The sequence below is a fragment of the Heteronotia binoei genome, chromosome 15, assembly GCF_032191835.1.
Source record: "Heteronotia binoei isolate CCM8104 ecotype False Entrance Well chromosome 15, APGP_CSIRO_Hbin_v1, whole genome shotgun sequence".
Classification (NCBI taxonomy): Eukaryota; Metazoa; Chordata; class Lepidosauria; order Squamata; family Gekkonidae; genus Heteronotia; species Heteronotia binoei.
This window is the reverse complement of record NC_083237.1, coordinates 66,291,335-66,312,398: the sequence shown is the minus strand read 5'-3', so window position 1 is coordinate 66,312,398 and position 21,064 is coordinate 66,291,335. Positions and strand designations below refer to the sequence as shown.

The 21,064-nt window shown below is 48.6% G+C and overlaps 2 protein-coding genes across 2 annotated transcripts; both read left to right on the top strand.

Moving 5' to 3' along the window:
• The first annotated feature begins 103 nt into the window (after positions 1 to 103).
• On the top strand, positions 104 to 12,192 carry RUNDC1 (RUN domain containing 1). Its single transcript, XM_060255272.1, is given in 7 exon segments — positions 104 to 108; positions 997 to 1,139; positions 1,142 to 1,392; positions 5,271 to 5,429; positions 5,540 to 5,738; positions 8,152 to 8,265; positions 9,856 to 12,192. Coding segments are annotated over 7 exon segments (1,731 nt in total). The 3' UTR covers positions 10,716 to 12,192.
• A 3,191-nt stretch (positions 12,193 to 15,383) lies between these two features.
• Positions 15,384 to 20,113, top strand: RPL27 (ribosomal protein L27). Its single transcript, XM_060255867.1, has 4 exons — positions 15,384 to 15,769; positions 18,851 to 19,020; positions 19,202 to 19,312; positions 20,026 to 20,113. The coding sequence occupies exons 1-4, from the start codon at positions 15,689 to 15,691 to the stop codon at positions 20,072 to 20,074; spliced, it is 411 nt and encodes a 136-aa protein (XP_060111850.1). The 5' UTR covers positions 15,384 to 15,688; the 3' UTR covers positions 20,075 to 20,113.
• The last annotated feature ends 951 nt before the right edge of the window (positions 20,114 to 21,064 follow it).

The window sequence follows — 21,064 nt, the reverse complement described above, 5'->3', positions numbered from 1 at the left end:
GTCAACCTTGGGCCGACTACCTGAATCCAGCTTCCGCCGGGATCGAACTCAGGTCGTGAGCAGAGCTTAGGACTGCAGTGCTGCTGCTTTACCACTCTGCGCCATGGGGCAATTAAACCTAGATTAAACTAGAGTCTAATCTAGAGGTTCTAGAGCAGAGGTGGCCAAACTGTGGCTCTTTCACACTTGTTGTGCGGCGCCCCCGCCAACCCCATTGAGAAGGCATTTGTCTCTTTAAATCACTTCTCCAACCCAGCAGCAGCTTGGAGAATGGATTTAAAATTAAAGTTGCTTTCTTTCCACCTCTCCTTCCCCATCTATTTTCCTTCCTTCCTGTCCTGTCTTGTGGCTCTCAGACATCTGATGTGCATGTTTTGCAGCTTTCAACCGTCTGCTGTTTATTTTATGTGACTCATACTTTACCCACGGTTGGCCACCCCTGTTCTAGAGAATAGGCGGGGGAAAGGCTGACCTTAGCGATTTAAAACGAAGCCTCAGGAATTCCTATGATTTGTACAGTGTGACAAAATAAAACCACCAGCTGATTGTAGATCAGGGCAAAATCTGTAGGCAGCATCACACACAAAAATCAGGCACCCGTCATTTTGTGGCACCTACATCATCCCCCAGCATGGATCCTCCTGGATTTTTGCCTTGAGTCAGTGAGTCACCCCAAACTCACCATCAAGTTACATATCATCTCCATAGCTACAGAGCAGACATCATCAAAAGGCTGATTATTGGGAAATATCGATGCTTGACAGGTTTTAAATAAAACATTATGCTTATTGAACACTTCCTACACTCCCAGAATTAAGATATAAATCAAACAAAATAAAACAAATAAATAAATATTTCTTTGCAGTAACCCGAAGTTATCTATTGAAATCCTGGCGGAGGCGGAGGGGAGTTGAAGGTGCGAAAGCGGGCCAATCAGAGTCATAAATACAGACTTTACTTCCGCTTTTCCACTTGTTTCCCGCGGCCCCTTTTGAGGAATGGACCGGAAGTGACGTCGCAGCGTGCCCGCTACCTTGCGCAGTGTCGCGAGAGCAGCTTCCGGCGGCGGCGATGGCCACGGCCATGGAGAAGGAGGCGGCGGCGGCGGCGGCGGAGCCGGGCGAGCGGTGGGCGCCGGTGGGCGCCGTGGCCGAGGCCGGGGCCGGGGCGGAGGTCGAGGCGGACGAGCCGGGCTCCCCGCGGTCGCTGCGGGCGGAGCGGCGGCGCCTCCACTCGGCGCTCCTGGCGCTGGCCTCGCACTTCGCCCAGGTCCAGTTCCGCCTCCGCCAAGTGGCGCGCGCCGGCCCAGCCCAGCAGCAGCGGCTCCTGCGGGAGCTCGAAGAGTTTGCTTTCCGCGGCTGCCCCGGGTCTGGCTTCGGCGGCGAGCGCGAGGTGAGAGGCCCCTGGGCTGGGCTTCCTCTGCCATGGGCTCGCCCACCCTGCAGGGCTGTTGTGAGGGGCAAGGCCTGGGGAGCACTCCCAAGCGGCATGGCGGGGCCAGGCGTTGTGCTTCTCCGCGGAAGAAGTGCGAGGGAGCCGCAGAACCTCTCGTGTTGATAGGAGGAGGGACGGTGGCTCAGGGGTAGAGCATCTGCTTGGGAAGCAGGAGGTCCCAGGTTCAATCCCTGGCATCTCCAAAAAAGGGTCCAGGCAAATAGGTGTGAAGAACCTCAGCTTGAGACCCTGGAGAGCCGCTGCCAGTCTGAGAAGACAATACTGACTTTGATGGACCAAGGGTCTGATTCAGTAGAAGGCAGCTTCATATGTTGGGGAGGGACGGTGGCTCAGTGGTAGAGCCTCTTCTTAAGCAGAAGGTCCCAGGTTCAATCCCTGGCATCTCCAAAAAAGGGTCCAGGCAAATAGGTGTGAAAAACCTCAGCTGGAGACCCTGGAGAGCCGCTGCCAGACTGAATAGACAATACTGACTTTGATGGACCAAAGGTCTGATTCAGTAGAAGGCAGCTTCATATGTAAAGTTCATATCTCTGGTACCTTGTCTTACATTTAGAGGGAGGGACGGCGGCTCAGTGATAGAGCATCTGCTTGGTAAGCAGAAGGTCCCAGGTTCAATCCCCAGCATCTCCAAGTAAAAAGGGTCCAGGCAAGTAGGAGTGAAAAACCTCAGCTTGAGACCCTGGAGAGCCGCTGCCAGTCTGAGTAGACAATACTGACTTTGATGGACCAAGGGTCTGATTCAGTATAAGGCAGCTTCATCTGTCCATATGTTCATATGATAGGCAGGGGGGCGGGAGTAGAAATGATTCACCAGTTGCGCCTGGTGGGTGACCTCGCTGTGGCACCAGTCCAAGAGATGCTGCTGTTGCAGTGTTGTTCTGTCTCCACGATTCCAGGAGGCCTTTCTAAGGGGTAGTGTATGCTTTTCTATTAGTCCTTGTTGTTGTAATAGAACAGGGGTGGGGAACCTCCGTTCCGAGGTCACTTATGTGGCCCTTGGGGATTGCTGGACAGATACATAGATTGCCATGTGGCAGCCTCCCTGGGGCTGTGATAACAAAGTGCCAGCATGGCTTTCTCAAGAACAAGTCACGTCAGACTAACCTGATCTCTTTTTTTTTTTGAGAAAGTGACTACCTTGCTGGATCGGGCGAATGCTGTAGACATTGTTTATCTTGATTTCAGTAAGGCTTTTGATAAGGTTCCACGTACTATCCTTGTTGACAAGTTGGTAAAATGTGGTTTGGATCCTGTTCCCTTTAAGTGGGTCTGTAACTGGTTGACAGATTGCACCCAAAGAGTGCTTGTGAATGGTTCCTCATCTTCTTGGAGAGGAATGGCAAGTGGAGTGCCTCAAGGATCTGTCCTGGGACCTGTTTTGTTCATCATCTTTATCAATGATTTGGATGAAGGAATAGAGAGAATGCTTATTAAATTTGCAGATGATACTAAATTGGGAGGGGTTGCAAATACAGTAGAAGACAGAAACAGGATACAGGATAACATTGAGAGGCTGGAAAACTGGGCTAAAATGAATTTTAACAGGGATAAATGTAAAGTTCTGCATTTAGGTAGGAAAAATCCAATGCATTGTTATAGGACGGGGGAGACTTGTCTTAGCAGTAGGATGTGCTAAGGCATCTAGGGGTCTTAGTGGACCATATGCTGAACATGAGTCAACGGTGTGATGTGGTGCTAAAAAGGCAAATGCAATTTTGGGCTTTATCAACAGAAGTATAGTGTCCAGATCACGTGAATTGATGGTATCACTTTACTCTACCGTGGTAAGACTTCACCTGGAGTATTGTGTTCAGTTTTGGGCACCACATTTTAAGTAGACAAGCTGGAACGGGTCCAAAGGAGGGTGATGAAGATGGTGAGGGGTCTGGAGACCAAGTCCTATGAGGAAAGGTTAAAGGAGTTGGGGATGTTTAGCTTGGAGAGGAGGCGACTGAGAGGTGATAGGATCACCATCTTCAAGTACTTGAAGGGCTGTCATATAGAGGATGGTGTGGAATTGTTTTCTGTAGCCCCAGAAGGTAGGACCAGAACCAGTAGGTTGAAATTAAATCAGAAGAGTTTCTGTCTCAACATTAGGAAGAACTTCCTGACAGTGAGAGTGATTCCTCAGTGGAAGAGGCTTCCTCGGGAGGTGGTGGGTTCTCCTTCCTTGGAGGTTTTTAAATAGAGGCTAGATGGCCATCTCCCAGCAATGAAGATCCTGTGTATTTAGGGGGAGGTATTTGTGAGTTTCCTGCATTGTGCAGGGGGGTTGGACTAGATGACCCTGGAGGTCCCTTCTATGATTCTTGAGAGCATCCCCAAAAGAGCTTTGCTCTCTTCTCCAGTCAGTCTTGAACTCTCTTCAGCTCCCTAACTGACTTTTTCAACTGCCTGCCACGCTCCTTTGACAGTTTGAAGCAGTCCACCAATGAGAGTGAGTTCTATCAACTGTCACTCAGTGGTCCTTAGCATGCATATTGCTGCTGTTCATCACGGGGGCAAGGCTTCTGACCCAACAGACTTCTAATTGGCCATTGGAAATTTGATTGGTTTAGCGAATTTTTAAAATGTTGCTTCAGCAGCGGCTGCCTCCACAGCATAAGGTCTTCACTGTCTACAAGAAGGAGGCCAACAAGATAAAACAGCTGGAGAAATCAAGGCAAGATGTTCCACAGCGGTGAAGCCACCCCTGGCAAGACCTTGACAGTAAATGACAGTGTAGACCCTGATAAGATCTTCACTGTCTGCTTGATGGTAAACTGTCTATATGTCAGAAAATATTTTACACTGTTGGTTAATTTTAAAAGGCATCCCATTAAGTAGATATCTGTGGGAAATTGGTGAGTTACTTATTAGAGTTGTGCATGACCTCACTCTCTGAGGTTTTTGTGGCAGCTGTTTTGTGATTGCAAAGGTACCCACGGGCTCAAAAAGGTCGCAACCCCTGATTGAAGTTGGGCATCATGTCAGTTCTCAGCCTCTCTTTTGGGCTAAGGATACATAAGAAAGGATGTGGTTGAGATGGGCAGAATTTCTACGCACATGTGCAGAAGCCAGGCTCGTCTAGCTTACGTCATGCTGTCAAGGTGGACTTTAGCTTCTAGTCAACGGTTTTGTCCCAACACAAAGGAGAAATAACAATTTATTTACTTTTAACTCAGACTCACTGGAATTTCTCTCTTCATTATTCATGCTTCACATTTATAAATAATCACAAAAATGCATTTGAACATTAGTTGGAAAGGGTGACCCTGAAGATCTCCAGATGACTAAGGGAATCAGGGAATTTTGGAGGCTGCAGTGGTTTATTTGTTTTGACTCTGTGGTTAGCAGACGGTACATATTTTAAGCGGATTTGCACACCCTGAGCCATGTACACTTAAAAATATATATACTCCACTTTTCTATCCAGTGAGGACCCAAAGCAGCTCACAAACCTCTCCCCTTCTCCGTTTTATCCTGCTGACAGTCCTGTGAGGTACATAAGGCTGAGAGTGTGTGACTGGCCCAAGGTCACCCAGCAAACGTCTAGCAAGCTAGAAGAAATATCTTGCTGGGTCTCCCAGATCCTAGTCTCGCATTCTAACTGGTTTTTGTGTGTACATTTCTAAACCCCACTCCTTTGGAGAGTTCAGAGCCTTAGCTTGCAGAGCTGATATTGTTTTGATGCACAGTTGAGTGGAGGTACGCAACAATAAAGCCATTATTTCTTCAGCTGTTGGATAATGGTGAAATGAATCAAAATGTCTGTTGGAGCCTTGCTTTCACTTCCAGAGAGTGGTGTTATGAGATGTTCTCTCCTTTTTTTCCAGAGTGAGCATGAGAAGCAGGGACAGCTAGAAGCTCAGAAAGAGAAGCAGCGAGAGCTCATCTTGGAGCTGAAGGCCCAACTGGATGACTTGGAAACATTTGCCTACCAGGAAGGCAGCTATGATGCGTTGCCCCAGTCCATGGTCATGGAAAGACAGCAGGTGAGGCTTGGAACTGCACAGGCTTGCTCATGGATGTGTCTTTCCAGCCGAAAAAGCTGGTAATTCATCAGGAATGCCACTCGCAGCTTGTTTCTTGTGTGGCTTTGCAGGTGATCATAGAGGAGCTGATCAAGAAGTTAGACATGAACTTGAGTGAGGACATCGCCTCGCTGTCCCCAGAAGAGCTACGTCAGCAGGTGGATGTTGCTGTGGCGCAAATTGTCAACCCAGCGCGTGTGAAAGAGCAGCTCGTCGAGCAGCTGAAAACCCAGATCCGGGACCTTGAAATGTTTATCAATTTCATCCAAGGTCAGTAGAGACATGTCTTCTGCATGTCGGCAGCAGCGTGTTGAGGAATAGGAGAAGGCCCTGACGGTGGGCATTTAGAGAATGCAGGAGCACCGTGCTGACAGGCTGAGCTCTCTAGGTGGTTGATGTTGGGCAGTGAGACCTCGTTCACAAACATTGAACATATGAACATATGAAGCTGCCTTATACTGAATCAGACCCTCAGTCCATCAAAGTCATTATTGTCTTCTCAGACTGGCAGCAGCTCTCCAGGGTCTCAAGCTGAGGATTTTCATGCCTACTTGTCTGGACCCTTTTTGGAGATGCCAGGGATTGAACCTGGGATCTTCTGCTTCCCAAGCAGATGCTCTACCACTGAGCCACCATCCCTCCCCTGCTCTCCAGGGTCTCAAGCTGAGGATTTTCATGCCTACTTGTCTGGACCCTTTTTGGAGATGCCAGGGATTGAACCTGGGATCTTCTGCTTCCCAAGCAGATGCTCTACCACTGAGCCACCATCCCTCCCCTGCTCTCCAGGGTCTCAAGCTGAGGATTTTCATGCCTACTTGTCTGGACCCTTTTTGGAGATGCCAGGGATTGAACCTGGGATCTTCTGCTTCCCAAGCAGATGCTCTACCACTGAGCCACCATCCCTCCCCTGCTCTCCAGGGTCTCAAGCTGAGGATTTTCATGCCTACTTGTCTGGACCCTTTTTGGAGATGCCAGGGATTGAACCTGGGACCTTCTGCTTCCCAAGCAGATGCTCTACCACTGAGCCACCGTCCCTCACATATTATTGTTTCAATAATATGTTAAGAAATTTGTTCTTGCTTTCTGAAAGATGAGTAAAAGGAGTTTTCTGTCCTGCCCAATCTTTGTGTATTGTCACCTTTGCAAGGGTCCTTTCCTGACATCTGACTCAGCCACAAGGCTTCTCTTTCTCTCTCTCTCTTCTCTCCCCCCCCCTCTATCATTAGCTGGCTTTCACCATGTGAGCTGCTGTCCCCTCTGCCCTTCCTTTCAGCACCAGTCATGCAAGGCACCTCTTCCAGCGCATCTTAGCCTTTTCTAGCCAAGCAGATGGGGCACCAAGCCTGACTACCTGGAAATGCTGGGAAAGGAAGAGGAGGTGGCAGGTCTCCAGAACTGGTGGTGGTGGCAAGCTTAGGGCAAGGGAACACAGAAGGTGGCTCTGGACAAAGAGATAGGCAGACGGGAAACAGGAAGCATCTTCTTGGAAGAGCTTTTCCCAAGCACAGTATGACACAGATGATCTACCCAAAGCATGGCCCTGGAGAAGGAGATGGTAGATATTCCCTTAGATTGCACTGCACTTTAGAGGCCCATCTCCAGAGTTCTGCATGACATCAGATGGGCTGCGGTGACCTTGGCCCGGTCAGATCTGGGGCCAGCAGTTAAGACCGGCTGTTGATGCTTCCAGATTTCTTTGATGCAGTTATTACCACTGTGTAGGCCTCTCTCAGCATGCCTCCTTATCATGGGAATTAATACTTCTGTAAAAATCATAGTAGAGCTTTGTAACATTCTTGTAGGTTTCACTGAACATGGAGATGCACTGATGTGAGAAAACAGCATATAAGAAAGGTATGTCTAAGAACATAAGAACATAAGAGAAGCCATGTTGGATCAGGCCAATGGCCCATCCAGTCCAACACTCTGTGTCACATAAGAACATAAGAGAAGCCATGTTGGATCAGGCCAGTGGCCCATCCAGTCCAACACTCTGTGTCACATAAGAACATAAGAGAAGCCACGTTGGATCAGGCCAATGGCCCATCCAGTCCAACACTCTGTGTCACATAAGAACATAAGAGAAGCCATGTTGGATCAGGCCAGTGGCCCATCCAGTCCAACACTCTGTGTCACATAAGAACATAAGAGAAGCCATGTTGGATCAGGCCAATGGCCCATCCAGTCCAACACTCTGTGTCACATAAGAACATAAGAGAAGCCATGTTAGATCAGGCCAATGGCCCATCCAGTCCAACACTCTGTGTCACACAGTGGCAAATTTTTTTTTATATACACACACACTGTGGCTAATAGCCACTGATGGACCTCTGTTCCATATTTTTATCTAAACCCCTCTTGAAGGTGGCCATGCTTGTGGCCGCCACCACCTCCTGTGGCAGTGAGTTCCACATGTTAATCACCCATTGGGTGAAGAAGTACTTCCTTTTATCCGTTTTAACCTGTCTGCTCAGCAATTTCATCAAATGCCTACGAGTTCTTGTATGTCTATATCTAGCCCAGATTTCTTGACCCATGTAAAAAGTGTCCTTAATATGGAGAGTCTTTGCCAAGATGCAGCTGGAGATGGCAAGCCGTGACTTTGAATTTTTTTGTGCTAATAAAGGCTAACTTGAACTTGAAGTTGTGACTTCCCTTCATTTTGTGACTTTTGGTTATGCAGAAGAAGGCAGCAGCCCAGGCAAACCCGCAGGTCCGCATTGCGAGTGCTCCGTTGGGAAGGCTGGAAAAGACACCTGCAAGCCAGGCACTCAGGAGCCTGGCAGGAACAACAAAGGTAGGGCTCTCTCATTGTTTCCTTCCAGCAGTTGCATTATTGTGGGCTCCTTTTGGTTGAATGGTGCTTGAAGGTCAGTACATCTAATCACCAGCATCAGCTTTGTAGGTGACATGAAGTTCTTTAGCATCAGAGCAACTAAACACTTCACACCTTCCCCTTCTTGACCTTGGCTGCAAATATTGTTGGCATCAGATGTCGCTGTTGAGTGTTAAACCCCAAGTTTGCTAGTTGTGGTGGAGTGTGATTATCTAGTTTCTATATATGTCTCTGTGTGTGTAAAAATACGCATAGATAGATGATAGATGCTGGCCTTTACCTCCAGACATGGAAAGAGGAGTGAAGGAGCTACCTGAGTCCTTGCCTTCAGTTCAATTCTGAAGCTTCATTCTCCTCTTTTCATCTTCTGCTAGATGGGATGGGTCCTTCTGATTTCCATCACCCTCACCCTTCTCCTGCCGTCTGTACCGCTAGCTTGCAAGTGATATTCTTCTTTCGATTTCCTTGCCACCAGCAGCCCCCACAGTGTGAAGTCAAAGTGGGTTGCTGTTGCTTACCCCATTACTGCAGGCAGGATAATGTCGTCTTGCCACTCTGTCACTTTACCGTAGACTGTGCGAGTGACATTGGCCCCTCCTGCCCTGAAAAGACACCACAGGAATGCACCTACCACCTCTTGTGAGAGAGATAAGAAGCCACTTCAGAAACTTCCCTAGCCCTTCTGTTTAAAGGAGCTCTAGGGTCTTGGAGTTCTCCATGTGCATCCAGTGATTGACTGAAAATGACTGAGGAGGAGCATTCCAGCAAAAGCTTCTTAATATCCCTATGGACAGATCTGCAGGTTTCCATATGCCATTTCACATAGGTCTTAAACAATTTTATTGATAACATATGGTAACAATATCCATTTATATCGTCTCTATCTCTAACCCATATGATATTTTCTAATCCCCCCTCCCTCCATTACTAGACTCCCACCGAAGTTATATGCTTAAAGTTAACTTATAAAGGTACCCTTAACTATAAAAATCCAAATTCATATTCTACCTTTTTCTAATACTTAATCATTATTAAAAAATTGTCCAATGTCTTTTTACATTCCATTCTTTCTCTACATAACATCTAAATTTCTTCCACTCCCTTTTAAACACTTCCAAATCATAGTCTCTTAAGATTCTTGTTAGTTTATCCATCTCGCTCCACGATAAAACTTTCACAATCCAATCCCATTTCTCTGGTATTTTTTCTTGCTTCCACAACTGCGCATACAATGTCCTAGCAGCTGAGAGCAAGTACCAAATTAAAGTTCTATCTTCTTTTGGAAATTTTTCCATTTGTTCCATATGCCATTTCACATAGGGACCTCCATTATACAGATGGTCAGCACTGATTGGAATGGGCTGAAACAGAACATATTTGGAAGAAGGCCCCAAGTTCAGAACACAGGAGCAATGTCATAGTGGTATCCTGTACTAGTCCGCCCATATCACCGTGTGTGTCCACGATTAGGGACTGCGTGTGGATGGCCTTGTTTCAATGAGGTTGGCTCTTCTGAGGAATGTTCTTTTTTTCCCCTCTTTCATAATGCAGTGAGCCCTGAAGACGCTCAGAGGATGCGAGAGACAGGACTGCATCTTATGCGACGCATGCTTGCTGTACTGCAGATCTTTGCTGTGAGCCAGTTTGGCTGTGCGGCTGGGCAGATCCCTCGCCATCTGTGGCAGAAGCACAAAGCGGATATGGAATATGCACCTTTGGTGAAGAAGCTGGAAATGGCTGTGGCCTGTGTGAGACAGCTGGCCCAGAAGTCCCAACTCGGAGAGCATGGCATCAGCTTCTCAGGGGTGCAGAACTTGTGCAAGTGGGATGACCTGACACTTGCTGTGCGCAAGGAGCTGACGATTGCTGTGCGTGACCTGCTGGCCCATGGCCTCTACGCCCCGTCCCCTGGGATGAGCCTGGTCCTGGCCCCCATCGCCTGTCTTCTGCCAGTGCTGAACTCCTCCCCTCAGCCCATGCATCCCTGGGAGCTCTTTGTGAAGTATTACCAGTCCAAGAACGGCCGTGCCTTTGTGGAGTCCCCAGCTCGTAAACTCTCCCAGTCCTTTGCTCTCCCCGTAATGCATGGGGGCCCCGTCACCCCAAAGCAGAGCCTCCTGTCGGCCATCCACACGGTCTTGTCAGAGCATGACCCATTCAAGCGCAGTGCAGACTCGGAGCTGAAGGCCCTTGTGTGCTTGGCACTCAACGAGCAGCGCCTAGTTTCCTGGCTCAATCTCCTCTGCAAGTCCGGGGCCCTGATCCAGGCTCACTACCAACCTTGGAGCTACATGGCCCAGACAGGCTTCGAAGGAGCCCTCAACCTCCTCAGCCGCCTCAGCAACCTGCGCTTCAGTCTCCCCGTGGACTTGGCAGTGCGGCAGCTGAAGAACATCAAGGACGCTTTCTGAGTGGCTGAAGCCCCTCCTCAGCCCTGGCCAGGGCAGGCCCAGGAAGGTCACCTCTGTGCACTCGTGTGTGTTAACAGTGACTGCCTCCGTTGCATTTGCCATTCAGAACTGGCTGATAACTGTGGGGAGGAACTGCCCTAGTGCCATGGGGAAGAGGATGGTGGGCGGTATTGTTGTCTGCTGGTTGCCCTCTGTAGTATTAGTGAGACTTAGCTGCAGAGAGATGGTGTTTTAAGAATGGTTCTTTCTGCCCTCAATCTCATGGAGTCAGCTTGGACAATATATATTCCTGAGAGAAGGCAGCTTCCTTCTGCACCATTGGTATTAAAAACTTCACTTCCTGGAGGTTTCTTCCTGTTCCAACAGCCTCGAACTATTGGACTCTCGTGTTGCAGATCCTGGGAGAGGAGTGGAGCTTTGCCAGACAAACTGTCAGTTTTAATGTGTCTGCTTGAGGCTAGTGCTTACAGATGGCAAAGAATTAGCTGGGCGGGCAGGGCGTGCGGGTTTTACAGCTGAATTAGATCCAGCATCACAGTGTAGTGAAAAGGGAGGGTCAGATGAGATGAGAAAAATAGGTAGAGAAGGGGATGCCTTCAGGTAGAGCTTCGGGGTCTAGTGAGACAAGCATGTGGGTCTGAGAGGTGTACAGCTTTGTCCCTGTTGCAGAAAAGCAGTCCAAATAGCATTTTATCATAACTACTACCTCCTGAACAGTCTCTTTGTGGGTGATTGGATGCCTTTAGTATTAGTATGTATGATATGCTGTTGGAGGATAGGAGCTACGTTACTGTGAACCAGGATTTTACTTCTGCTCATCCTTGTATCATCTTCTGTGGAAGTAGTTCAGCTGGTCAGGTCTGCCCTTTGAGTGAAATTTCATCTTCTGCAGACCATACAGGGGGATGGTACCATTAAAAAAAAAAAAAACCTCCCAAATGCTGCATGTTTCCTCTGTATGGATGTAACAAAGGATACACTGAAAGGTTCTGAGAGAGAGATTTGTTTTTCCCTTTGAACTGAGGATAGTGCCCTGCCCGTGTTGTACAAAGAGTCTGGGCAATTTTCTTCTGCTACAGAGTTGTAGTTCCAGATATGGTACTTCTAAACTCTACGCTTTTAGGTTTCTCTGAGGCCCAAGAGATCAAACTGCCATCTTCAGGCCTTATTCTTACAGCCCAGCTCGGACAATGCACAGCGCCAAGCCAAGCCCTTATGAATCTGTGTGTCTGCAAAGAAGTTGTTTTGTGGAGTTTCTGTGACCTGTCTGTCTCAACCCCCTCTGCCTGTCCCGCTGTTGCTTCATATTCGTTTATCCATTACATTCAGGAAAATGTGTCATGCTCCCTGAGGGTTTTCAGTAGCATTTTTATTGTTTTAATGCCAGTTCAGTGCACAGGGAAAAAAATGTCCACTGACAGTTGTGTGTGTTGCTGATAATAAATATTTCTGGTACTTCTCTTTTCTATTAGAGAAATGAGTTTTCTTTGTATGCTTTTGTCTTGGGTATGAAGCTTCTCACAAGATGCAATTAGCAGAACTTTTTGTTTTCCCTATGGTGTATTGCAAAGCTGCTCAGAACTGGCTAGCAAAATTATTAGTCTGTGTCCAGGATTTATTTCTTGGCTAAGAGCATCAAAATACATATTCCTTGTGGAGGGGGCTTCTTTTTGTCTCCATTCTGCTGTATTTGCCCATAAGCCATTGCCCCAGAGAATGGAGTTCTGACAGCTGCTGGCTAAGTATTTATTGTGTTCTAAATGTTTTAAACTGCCCCAAATCCCCTTTGGGAAAAAGGTGTGGCATATAAATTAAGTTTGCCTGCCTCTCATTTTTTGTTAGAAAGAAAGTGACACCAGTGCTCATAGCCACCAAGTCAGGGCCCTGTGTCAAGCCTAGGCTATCATCACCAGATCCAATGGATTTTGAAGGATTGGAAAGATGTGTTGGGTACATAGAATCATAGAGTGGGAAGGGACCTCCAGGGTCATCTAGTCCAACCCCCTGCACAATGCCGGAAACTCACAAACACCTCCCCCTAAATTCACAGGATCTTCATTGCTGTCAGATGGCCATCTAGTCACTGTTTAAAAACCTCCAAGGAGAGCCCACCACCTCCCGAGGAAGCCTGTTCCACTGAGGAATTGCTCTAGCAGTCAGGAAAGACATATCCACAGTTTAGCCCAGACTTGCAAGCAATAGAGCAATTAACAGACAGCGTTTATTGCCTCACTCTCCCATTCTGACATGTTACTGTTTTATTGGTTTCCCACACAAATGCCATCCAGACCAAATGTTCTTTCAATTTGTTAATTTTACTATTTTGCCCATTGGATTCTAACTTTGTACCACTTTGCACTGCCCACCAGCTATATGCAGCTCTGCTCACTATACCCCATTCCATTGTCTGATGAAGTATGCATGCATACAAAAGCTTATATTCTGAATAAAGCTATGGCTGCCAAGTCCAATTCAAGAAATATCTGGAGACTTAGGGGGTGGAGCCAGGAGCAAGGTTGTGACAAGCATGATTGAATTCTGAAGGGAGTTCTGGCCATCACATTTAAAGGGACCACACCCCTTTTAAATGCCTTCTCTCTATTGGAATAATGAAGGATAGGGGCACCTTCTTTTGGGGCTCATGGAATTGGACCCCCTGGTCCAATCCTTTTGAAACTTGTTGCGTATTTCGGAGAAAGGTACTGGATACTATGCTGAAAATTTGGTGCCTCTACCTCAAAAAAACAGCCCACCTGGATCAATTCTCCATTATATCCTATGGAAATTGGTTTCCATAGGGAATAATGGAGTGCCCAGCAGCCATCCCTCCACCCCCCACCGCTTTCTGAAGAAACCGACTGCAGATTTATACCCCCGCCCTTCTCTCTGAATCAGAGACTCAGAGCAGCTCACAGTCTCCTTTATCTTCTCCCCCCACAACAGACACCTTGTGAGGTGGGGGCAGATTTATACCCCGCCCTTCCCTCCGAATCAGACTGCAGATTTATACCCCCGCCCTTCTCTCTGAATCAGAGACTCAGAGCGGCTCACAGTCTCCTTTATCTTCTCCCCCCACAACAGACACCCTGTGAGGTGGGTGGGGCTGAGAGAGCTCACAGCAGCTGCCCTTTCAAGGACAACTCCTTCGATAGCTATGGCTGACCCAAGGCCATTCCAGCAGCTGCAAGTGGAGGAGTGGGGAATCAAACCCGGTTCTCCCAGATAAGAGAGCTCTGGCTGACCCAAGGCCATTCCAGCAACTGCAAGTGGAGGAGTGGGGAATCAAACCCGGTTCTCCCGGATAAGAGAGCTCTGACTGACCCAAGGCCATTCCAGCAACTGCAAGTGGAGGAGTGGGGAATCAAACCCGGTTCTCCCGGATAAGAGAGCTCTGACTGACCCAAGGCCATTCCAGCAGCTGCAAGTGGAGGAGTGGGGAATCCAACCCGGTTCTCCCAGATAAGAGAGCTCTGGCTGACCCAAAGCCATTCCAGCAGTTGCAAGTGGAGGAGTGGGGAATCAAACCCAGTTCTCCCAAATAAGAGAGCTCTGGCTGACCCAAGGCCATCCCAGCAGCTGCAAGTGGAGGAGTGGGGAATCAAACCCAGTTCTCCCAGATAAGAGAGCTCTGGCTGACCCAAGGCCATCCCAGCAGCTGCAAGTGGAGGAGTGGGGAATCCAACCCGGTTCTCCCATATAAGAGAGCTCTGGCTGACCCAAGGCCATTCCAGCAGTTGCAAGTGGAGGAGTGGGGAATCAAACCCAGTTCTCCCAAATAAGAGAGCTCTGGCTGACCCAAGGCCATTCCAGCAGCTGCAAGCGGAGGAGTGGGGAATCAAACCCTGTTCTCCCAAATAAGAGAGCTCTGGCTGACCCAAGGCCATTCCAGCAGCTGCAAGTGGAGGAGTGGGGAATCAAGCCCGGTTCTCCCAGATAAGAGAGCTCTGGCTGACCCAAGGCCATTCCAGCAGCTGCAAGTGGAGGAGTGGGGAATCACCCGGTTCTCCCAGATAAGAGAGCTCTGGCTGACCCAAGGCCATTCCAGCAGCTGCAAGGGGAGGAGTGGGGAATCAAACCCGGTTCTCCCAGATAAGAGAGCTCTGGCTGACCCAAGGCCATTCCAGCAGCTGCAAGTGGAGGAGTGGGGAATCAAACCCGGTTCTCCCAGATAAGAGAGCTATGGCTGACCCAAGGCCATTCCAGCAGCTGCAAGGGGAGGAGTGGGGAATCAAACCCGGTTCTCCCAGATAAGAGAGCTATGGCTGACCCAAGACCATTCCAGCAGCTGCAAGTGGAGGAGTGGGGAATCAAACCCGGTTCTCCCAGATAAGAGAGCTCTGGCTGACCCAAGGCCATTCCAACAGCTGCAAGTGGAGGAGTGGGGAATCAAACCCGGTTCTTCCAGATAAGAGTCCGCACACTCAACCACTACACCAAACTGGCTCTCTTTCTGATGACCCTCCAAACCGGGGGATCCCCTGCCCCCACCTGGGGATTGGCAACCCTAAACTTTGTTGGTCTTAAAGGCGCTACTGGACTCCTACTTTGTCCTAAGGGGCTGTTCAGTTCACTTTCTACCAGGACGCATGCGCATAGCCGTTTCCCGAGCAGTGAGGCGCCGGCGGAAGGAGTTTCCTCTTCCTCTTCCGGCCTGAGCGCGATCGCTGTGGAGGCGTCGGTAAGTTCGAGGCGGGAGGGGGCGTCGGGGCAATCTGCCGCCATCCGCTCCGGCGGGGGGTTTGTCGCGGTCGGTAGAAGGTGGGCGGGGCTGGCGGGGGCCTGGGCTCCGCCGGAGGGGGGCGAGGTCGCCCGGGAAAGGAAGGGGGGGCTCTGTGGGGTGCCGGGCTCAGCCAGGCCGCCTGTGGTGCGAAGTCGCGCGTTTTACTCTCGCGAGACCGGAGTCCTTTCTCGCTTCAGCCCCCTTTTCTCCACGTGCGCGCTTGACTTCCGCATGCTTTTTCTTCTCTCCAGAGATGGGCAAGTTTATGAAACCTGGGAAGGTGGTTCTTGTCCTGGCCGGACGTTATTCAGGCCGGAAAGCCGTCATCGTGAAGGTGAGTGGGCCAGGCGCCCTAGCATCGGAACTTCTCGAAAACTTATGCCCTGAAACCCTCCCTGGTCTTGAAGTAGGGGTGCCAATCCCCAGGTGGGGGCAGGGGATCTCCCGGTTTGGAGGCCCTCCCCCCCACTTCAGGGTCGTCAGAAAGCGGGGGGGGGGAATGTCTGCTGGGAACTCTATTATTCCCTATGGTGATTTATTCCCATATAAAATAATGGAGAATTCATCCGTGGGTATCTGGGGCTCGGGGGGGGGTTGGGGGGTAGAGGCACCAAATTTTCATTACAGCAACTAGTGCCTCTCCCCAAAATACCCCCCAAGTTTCAAAAAGATTGGCCCAATTCTATGATCCCCAAAAGAAGGTGTCTCTATCTTTCATTATTTCCGATGGAAGGAAGGAATTGAAAAGGTGTGCCGTCCCTTTCAATGTGATGGCCAGAACTCCCTTTGGAGTTCCATGATGCTTGTCACAGCCTTGATCTTTGCTCCACCCCTAATGCCTCCTGGCTCTACCCCCAAAGTCTCCTATCTCCATCCCCCAAGTCCCCAGATATTACTTGAATTGGACTTGGCAACCCTATCTTAAGGGGCTGCTGGACTCGAATGGAACCGCATCCAAACCTAATGGAGTTTACCTGAGGTTGTTGATGCATCTCCTACTGGTTTTGTTTTGGTTTGACAGGGTTGTGCAGCATAATGGTTTGGCAAAAATGGCAACATTTGCTGCCTGTACAAACATTTCAAGAGGCCAACGCTTAGCTTTGCTCTTGCAAAAGACACATGGCTCATGAGCAGCTGGTAAAACTTTTTTTTTTAAAGTATTGTTTTGGTTGATATTTGTAACTTGACTGTTTAATGTTGGGGTTGAGGGTCTGTATTTTGCTCGTTGGCAAAATGGGAAATGATGGGATGCCCATTGACTATAAGGGAAGCCAGGAATGCCAAATGTTTTGCATGGGCTCCATTAAAATGCATTGCAGCACATTAAAAATTGGAATAAAAATGTGGAACAGATTTAGAATAATGGTCTTAGGGCTGAGTTGGGGAGGGACGGTGGCTCAGTGGTAGAGCATCTGCTTGGGAAGCAGAAGGTCCCAGGTTCAATCCCGGCATCTCCAAAAAAGGGTCCAGGCAAATAGGTGTGAAAAACCTCAGCTTGAGACCCTGGAGAGCTGCTGCCTGTCTGAGTAGACAATGTTGACTTTGATGGACCCAGGGTCTGATTCAGTATAAGGCAGCTACATACGTCCATAGATTGCTCTGGGGCTGGATGCCCAGCTCTCAGAGTGAAATGATGGCCCCTGGGAGCAACAGAAGTGTTCTAGGACTGGATAGGCAGCCTGTAAAGTTAAACCACAGTCCCTAGAATTATTACCTTGCTCTGCTAGAGTGGTTTAGCTGATTCCAGGGACTGTCGTTCTACTCTGGTGCTTGTCAGTCTAGTTCCTGAACACTTATGCTACTCCGATGGGCTTTTCTTCCATTCTGGGGGTTGTCTAGAGCTCTTTGGGCCCAGAGACCCTCACTTTTGTGTGCTGTAATGGAGTCCATGCAAGTCAGTTGGTTCGTCTGGTTCCCCTTATATCCAGATGGGTTTTGCAGTATTTCCCATTGCTTCTTGTCATTTGTTTCAGTACATCTTGGGGTTGAGACCTTCACTGCCTCTGCTCAAATAAGCTGAATCACTATAGCACAGCCCCTGTGTGGTGATAGCATTAAGAAGTTTGACAGTGCCCACTGCGGTTCCTGAGCCATGTCTGAATGAATTGCCGTACTTAAGGGACTTGTTTTGTCTATTCATGTGAGCCTGACAAGTCACCACGATCTCTTTAAATGGCATTGGTTTATTCTAGCTTAGGGTGTTTTCTGTATCTGTCCAGATACCCTGATGATGCTGTAGAGGTCTTGAACCACTTACCTGTCTGCTTTGGTCAAATAGCTGAAAGTGAATAGATTGAAGCTGAACCAAGATACGGCAGAAGTGGTACTGGTTGGGAAGGCAGAGTCTCCAAGGCCACTGGGCTTCCCACTTTGGTCGGGGTTAGGCTGAGCCTTGCCGATTCATTTATGAGCCTAGGGGTTAAACCTAAACAGCTCCAGGTTTTCTTGGAAGAGGCGTCCATACTGGATCCTTTCCAATCTGGAGCCGTCCTGGCCATGGAACGGAGACTGTGCTGGTCACCCTCACAGACAATTGCCAGAGACACCTGGATCAAGGTGGGTTGGTGCTGCTGTCAGTCTTGGACTTCACAGCAGCGTTTGACGTGCCCAGGGGTTTGGGCTAGGTTGCCATTGGTATGCTGATGACATCTAACTTTATGTTGGATGGATGGCCTAGCTCCGCCTCAGATATTCTGACCAGCACATTAGAGGCCATGACTGGATGGTTATAGCAGTGTCATCTGAGATTAACAAAGATGGAGGTCCTGTATCTGAGTTGTGGAGGTCTGGAATCAGGAATCCAGCTTCCAACACTTGGTGGGCCTCTGTTGACCCCAGCACCGAGGATGAGGAGCGATTCTGGGTGCTTCCCTTTCAGTGGAGGCCCAGATCACTGCTGTTGCCAGGTCAGCGTTCTAAATCGATCTCTCATCAGAGTCAGTCAGGCAGAGCACGCACATTACTCATATTTTGCAGTCTCTCCACTGGCTACCCATCAGTTTTAAAATATTGACTGTGGTCCCTCATATCTGTGGGAATGCCTCTCCCTTATAATCTACCACAACACCTTCACTTGTCTGAGCAGGGCCTTCTATGTATGCCATTCTTCAAATCGGCAAAATCAACAGCTGCCTGTAAACTGTTCTTCCTCTATCGTAGCCTTTTGGAATGGCCTACCTGATAAGGTTAGGACAGCTGCCCCACCCCTGGCTTTCTGATATCTAAGATATATAGACTACTACTACCTTTGGCTGTTGCTACTAGTTGTGCTCCTATTGTGTAACTTCTGCCTCTCTTAACACATCTCATTGAAATGCCTGTCCTGCGGACTATATTTGGCGTATGCTATATAATCCAACTGGAATCTCAGTGAGAAAAGATTACAAATGACTTAAATGAAATCCTCTCCTTGCAGAATATTGATGATGGCACATCAGACCGGCCATATAGTCATGCTCTGGTGGCAGGAATTGACCGCTACCCACGCAAAGTGACAGCCAGTATGGGCAAGAAGAAGATTGCCAAACGGTCCAAGATCAAGTCATTTGTGAAAGTCTACAATTACAACCACTTGATGCCCACAAGGTGAGGTTCTTTAAACAAGAATGGAGGAAAGCAGAAGGTGCATCTGTTTCTGAGATGGAGAAGTGCTTCTTCACAGGATCCTTGTTTCCTTCACAGTTGCTGCCATGTTGTGGCCAGGCCAGTGGGGCATGGACCCATCCAAGGATGTGACTTGCTCTTTCTCCTTTGTCTCCCCGTGCAGATATTCTGTTGATATTCCCCTGGACAAAACTGTTGTCAACAAGGATGTATTTAGGGACCCTGCACTGAAACGCAAGGCACGACGAGAAGCTAAAGTGAAATTTGAAGAAAGGTGAGTCTCTGGCAAAAAACATGTCTGCTACTGTCAGTTCTGAATTTTGTGTACTCTTGTTTTTTTAATTCTTGCTATGAGAGAGTGATTCTTCCTCCTCCCCTCCCCCCCCCCGGTACATTTTTTTAGTAAGTGAGAGCCTTAGAACTTGATCTGTTGAACTTGGTAGATCATGCTGGACTCTTTGTGTACTTTTGGGAGAGGGCAGTGGGTACCATTGCAAACTGGGGATTCAGAGGGACAGGAGACAGTTGCAGTACTAGGAATCTCTGGCAGGTGCCCCCTACAATGAAAACAATAGTTTGCAATTGGGCATTCTCAACAGATGCCAAAGGGAGGCCTCTGGAGCTGTTTAGAAGCACTTTCTGTTTTGGAGAGATGGGAGAAAACTGGCTGTCTGGTTTGGGCAAAAGATGGTTTGGCACTGTTCTACCACAGGGAGAGACTGGCAAGCAGACAAAAGAAGGTGTGTTGGCTTCTCAGCTGTGATAAATCTGCCCTAGAGGGGCTCAGCTAGTCATTCTTCTGAAAACAAGCAACCTGAAGTCCCTGTTTTGTTTAGAACTCTTGGAGACATGTCAGCATTCAAAAACACGGTGGCTTCTACCCTGGGAAGGTCACTGGTTTTAGGTGATTATTTTTCTAGTACCAGGCATGCAATGGATGGCATTTGCATATGTGCGGTGGTGATGGTTCTGTTCTCTTTCTTACAGATACAAGACAGGCAAGAACAAGTGGTTTTTCCAGAAGCTGCGATTCTAAATTGCATGTAGCTGAACCAATAAATTCTTTTGAAAAACTGCTTTCTTGAATTACACATTTTCTCCTCCTTCTAGATTACTTTGAATTAGTGAGCAGAGCACAGGAAAAGGTGTTCACTAAAAAGGTGTTCTATAGCTAAAAACCTTGTCCTGGATAACACTGCCCAGGAGAGAGATTTTAAGGAGGTTGGGTGAACGACTGGATTTCCTTTGTTGGGGGAAGTATCTGGATTTTTGATTTATGACTGAGCCTGTTCCATTGTTGGAAACACTCTGTGTCACATAAGAACATAAGAGAAGCCATGTTGGATCAGGCCGGTGGACCATCCAATCCAACACTCTGTCACATAAGAACATAAGAGAAATCATGTTGGATCAGTCCAACACTGTGTCACCTATGAACATTAGAGAAGCCATGTTGGATCAGGCCAATGGCCCCTCCAGTACAACACTCTGTGTCACATAAGAACAGAAGAGAAGCCCTGTTGGATCAGGCCAGTGGCCCATCCAGTCCAACACTCTGTGTCACAGAAGAACATAAGAGAAGCCATGTTGGATCAGGCCAATGGCCCATCCAGTCCAACACTCTGTGTCACATAAGAGAAGCCATGTTGGATCAGGCCAATAGCCAATCCAGTCCAACACTGTGTCACATAAGAACATAAGAGAAATCATGTTGGATCAGTCCAACACTCTGTGTCACCTAAGAACATAACAGAAGCCATGTTGGATCAGGCCAATGGCCCATCCAGTCCAACACTCTGTCACATAAGAACAGACCAATGGCCCATCCAGTCCAACACTCTGTGTCACATAAGAGAAGCCCTGTTGGATCAGGCCAATGGCCCATCCAGTCCAACACTCTGTGTCACCCAGTGGCCAAATAAACCAGGTGCCATCAGGAGGTCCATCGGTGGGGGCAGGACACTAGAAGTCCTAACACTGGCCCCTCACAAGCAGCGGGGAGGGCAGAGGGGGGGTGCTTGCCCTG